At 47.8% G+C, this 4,020-nt stretch overlaps 1 protein-coding gene across 1 annotated transcript; it reads right to left on the bottom strand.

Annotated features, from left to right (window-relative positions):
• Positions 1 to 838: 838 nt before the first annotated feature.
• On the bottom strand, positions 839 to 3,751 carry LOC133243537 (melanoma-associated antigen B2-like). The gene is made up of 3 exons (XM_061410519.1): positions 2,975 to 3,751; positions 1,243 to 2,318; positions 839 to 1,002 (listed from the first exon to the last, which is right to left on the bottom strand). The coding sequence occupies exons 2-3, from the start codon at positions 2,255 to 2,257 to the stop codon at positions 908 to 910; spliced, it is 1,110 nt and encodes a 369-aa protein (XP_061266503.1). The 5' UTR covers positions 2,258 to 2,318; positions 2,975 to 3,751; the 3' UTR covers positions 839 to 907.
• Positions 3,752 to 4,020: the final 269 nt, after the last annotated feature.

Below are 4,020 nucleotides of genomic sequence, written 5' to 3' on the forward strand. Positions count from 1 at the left end.
AAGCATCTGTCACAGCACCTGTCTCTATTGAGAAATTAGGGGCAATTGCAGTTATTACGATGATCTTGACCTCAGATGTTACATCAGCTGGGTTTCTTTTCTTTTTTTGCACCTATCAGATGTCAGAAACTATGCAGCGTTCTAACCAAAAGAAAAAAAAAAAAATGACCCAACCTCCCCAATCAGCCAAAATTCTGCTTAGCAATGAAACCAAATTAATACATTCTCTCCACCCACTCTTTACCCTGCTTCTTTTTTGTTCTTCTTGAAGTAGAGAGTCTCTCAGCCTCTTCCATAGAATGACAGCTTCCCTGGAAACTATAATTGAATGGGCAGAAACTGGGAGTTTCTTTGACTAAACATCGCCAGTACAGGCATGAAAGACTTCTTAAAAGCAGATGCTCAATTAATGTTTGTGTAAAACAAGAGCCACAAATAAATCATTTGCTTTAATTTATATTTTCAAACAATCTTGAAAACCATAAGCAGATCCAAGCATATATCTTTTATATTTACAAAAAGGGAGACTAAAAAGAGAGTAAAGCAAACCAAAAATTGAAGAACTTTTGGCTATCTCTCTATGTATCTATGTTCTGAGCTTCTATTAGTGTGGTGTCTTTCACATTTCTAAGGATATTCTTATCCTAAAGTGATGTTATTCTCATCCGGGATCACAAAAGTGATATGAGGATTTCCAATATGCATTTCAAAAAACAAAATTGTTACTCATAAATTTCACAAACAGCAAGGTGTGTGGGACCCATTTTACTCAAATACTTGTATCATGAACCTAAATAAACTTTCTGTTGAAAAAACAAAGAACTGAAAACTAGGAGGGGGGAATCAACAGGAACACAGGTTGACAGGCTTTTCTGACCACAAAGTGAAGAACGGCCTTCAGACGACACTAGGGGCGAAATGAGTGGCTGGATACGGCCCTAGCGTGGGCACTGGCCGAGGCAGAAGGGCCAGCACTGGCTGCAGCAGAAATGCCAGGCCTGGCTGAGGCAAGATACTCAGCCTGGGCTGCAGCAGAAGGGCCATCCCAGACCGAGGCAGACATGCCTGCAGTAACCCAGGCAGACATGCCAGCCATGCCCGAGGCAGAAGTGCCAGCCATGCCCGAGGCAGAAGTGCCAGCCATGCCCGAGGCAGAAGTGCCAGCCATGCCCGAGGCAGAAGTGGCAGCCATGCCCGAGGCAGAAGTGCCAGCCATGCCTGAGGCAGAAGTGCCAGCCATGCCCGAGGCAGAAGTGCCAACCCTGGCTGCAGCTCTGGCCCCGGTGCTCTCTACTTCCTGTCTGAAAGACTCCTCATACTGCGCCAGGCAGGCATCAGGGACTGTATCATTGACCTTGGCCAAAAACTCCATGACTTTATTCTTGTTGGTTTCTGTAAGCGCTTTAGGACCCCAGAGGAACTCATAGCGAGGGGGATTGCTGCCAGGCACCTGGCGGTACTCCAGGTACTCTTCCTGCACCAGATCTTCTGTGATGAGCTTCCTGGTGTCTCCAAAGATGAAGTGCCTTCTTCCATCATAGATGCCCAGAATATTCAGGAACTTCCAGATGTGCTCCTCAGAGATACGGGGGCCATTCAGGTAGATGAAACTCAGCAGAGGCATTAGAAGACCATTCTTAGGCAGCCCCAAGTCACCTCTCATAGACTCACTGTCGCTGAAATCTAGGTTGCTCACCAGGGTATAGCAGTGACTGTTGGGTCTGACTTCCTTCAGCACCAGGCCAAACACAATCTCCATGTGCTCAGAGGCCCTGCTGAGGATCTCTGGGAATTGCTTCATGTACCTTCTACCGATTGCCTTCAGCATTTCAGACCTCTTAATGAGCTCCCTCATCTTATACTTATACAGCATGTGCTGCACCAACATCTGTGCCTTCTTGGTCAGAAGATCTCTGTGAGAGCTCGCAGCAGCAGCAGAGGCCTGGGAGGAATTTTCACCTTCCTGAACTTGGCCCCTGGCACCTACACCAGATCTCGAGCGTGCTGTGCCACCACCACCAGATCTTTTGGGTATAGCATCTGCAGCAGCACTGGTGGTGCCTTGGGCTCCCGGAGGCCCCTTGGGGGTGCCAGCAGCAGACAAGCTTGAGGGAGCACTCTCCGAGTCAGGAAGGGAGGAGGAGGTGGTCTCTTCTCCCCGAGATGTGGTGGCCTGATCATGAAGAACCTGGATGTCAGACCGGGCCTGGTGATATTTCTCACGAGCACGGACCTTACTCTTCTGCCCACGGGGCATGATGGCTGTGGTCAGGGACTACAGGCAGGATTCTGGGCCAGTAGACAGGAGACTGGGGCACCTGGAGGATGGAGAATGAGGTGACATGAGCACCTTAAAACAGGGAGATTCTACCTTGGCCTAGTCAAAGGCCACCTCTGCAGGTGTCCTTGAGGACACTGCCCTAGGAACCCACAAGCCTCCTGTTTTCCTGCTCAGCCTGTCCCCACATAATCCCACAGAGGAAGAACAGAGGCCTTAGACATTTCCTCTGCATCCTCTCAGCCCTGCTTTGGATTTACTGAGGTGACAGCAGGTCCCAGCAGTGGGGTCCTCTCAGCTCATCTTTAGTATTACCATGTCAAGTCCTGGCAGACCCTGTGCACCCTTCTCTCTGATACTCTGATACAGACACTTTAGACCTCCACATGATCCAGAAGCAAGTGAAAGGATGCCTCAGTCCACCTCTCTCTAAGGGGATACCCAGTGCTGAGAGCTCAGTAGGGTTTTTTCCATCCCGAGTTCACTGGGATCATCATTCAAGGTCCTTACCTTGGCTCCTTAAAACACTGGGCACCATTCTCCATTTGCTGACTGGTGGCTGCACCTTCAGACTAGACATTTCCCCTCCCCTACACTTGCTATAAAGCAGTGAAGTAGATGCTCAACCTGACAGTCCTTCCCTGAGATTTCCTGGGCTGAAATCCAAGGGTTGGGATAAATGCATTGAGTACTCACTCAGGTTCCTCAACTGGGCTCCTGGCAGAGAAGCTCCACTTTCTCCTGAATTGATGCCTGGGTGATAGTAAAAGCCAATCACTCTGTGTCCCAACAGGAGGAAGTTAAGATGACCTTATCTTACCAAACACAGTCTTCTAAGAACAGGTGCTGTTACAGGCAGGTTGATGTCCCTGTGGTCCCACACAGATCCCAATTCAAGGCCTATAGTATTTTTTTGCTTCTCTTTTCTTCTCTATGTCTTTTTAAAATTAAATGTATTTACTATTGATTAGAGGATGATCACTTTACAGTATTGTGTTTGTTTCAGCCGCACATCAATAAGAATGAACCATAGGTATAGCTTATGTCCCCTCCCTCTTGAAACTCCCTCGCACCTCCCACCCCATCCCACTCCTCTAAGCTATTACAGAGCACTGGGTTTGAGCTCTCTGTGTCATACGACTAATTCCCACCGGTTATCTATTTCACATATGGTAATGTGTATGTTTTCAATGTTACTCTCTCAGTCTGTCCCTCCCTCTCTTTCCCCCACTGTGTCCACGAGTGTGTTCTCTATGTCTGCATCTCCACTGCTGCCCTGCAAATAGGTTCATCAGTACCATCTTTCTGAAATCCATGTATATGTGTTAATATACAATACTGGCTTTCCTCTTTCTGACTTAATTCACTCTGCATAAAAAATTAGGACTAAAATTACCACATCAACCAACAATCCCATTACTGGGCATATTCCCTGAGGAAACAGTAACTTAAAAAACACTTGTACTCCAATGTTCGCTGCAGCACTCTTTACAATAGCCAGTACACAGAAGCAACCAAGGTCTACATTTGACTTATGACAGGGTCTAAAATTTCTCAATCTGCTGACCACACCCCTCGGACCAGGGCGGAGTGGTCTGAGGGGTGTTGCTTTTCCCCTTTAGCCCGCAGTGGGAACTGCCATGTATTCTTGAGGTCTCAAGGGGATGATGACAGGGAGGATGTGGTCTGAATGATGTGGTGTGGAACATCCCCACAGCCCCAGAGGTTCTCACCATCCCACA

This window comes from Bos javanicus, chromosome X (assembly GCF_032452875.1).
Source record: "Bos javanicus breed banteng chromosome X, ARS-OSU_banteng_1.0, whole genome shotgun sequence".
Lineage (NCBI taxonomy): Eukaryota > Metazoa > Chordata > Mammalia > Artiodactyla > Bovidae > Bos > Bos javanicus.

Coding starts and splice junctions, on each gene's coding strand:
- LOC133243537 (XM_061410519.1), bottom strand. CDS start 2,257: ATGCCCCGTGGGCAGAAGAGTAAGGTCCGTGCTCGTGAGAAATATCAC. Junction 1,003..1,242: donor GGTTGGCACTTCTGCCTCGG/GCATGGCTGGCA, acceptor ATCTTGCCTCAG/CCAGGCCTGGCATTTCTGCT.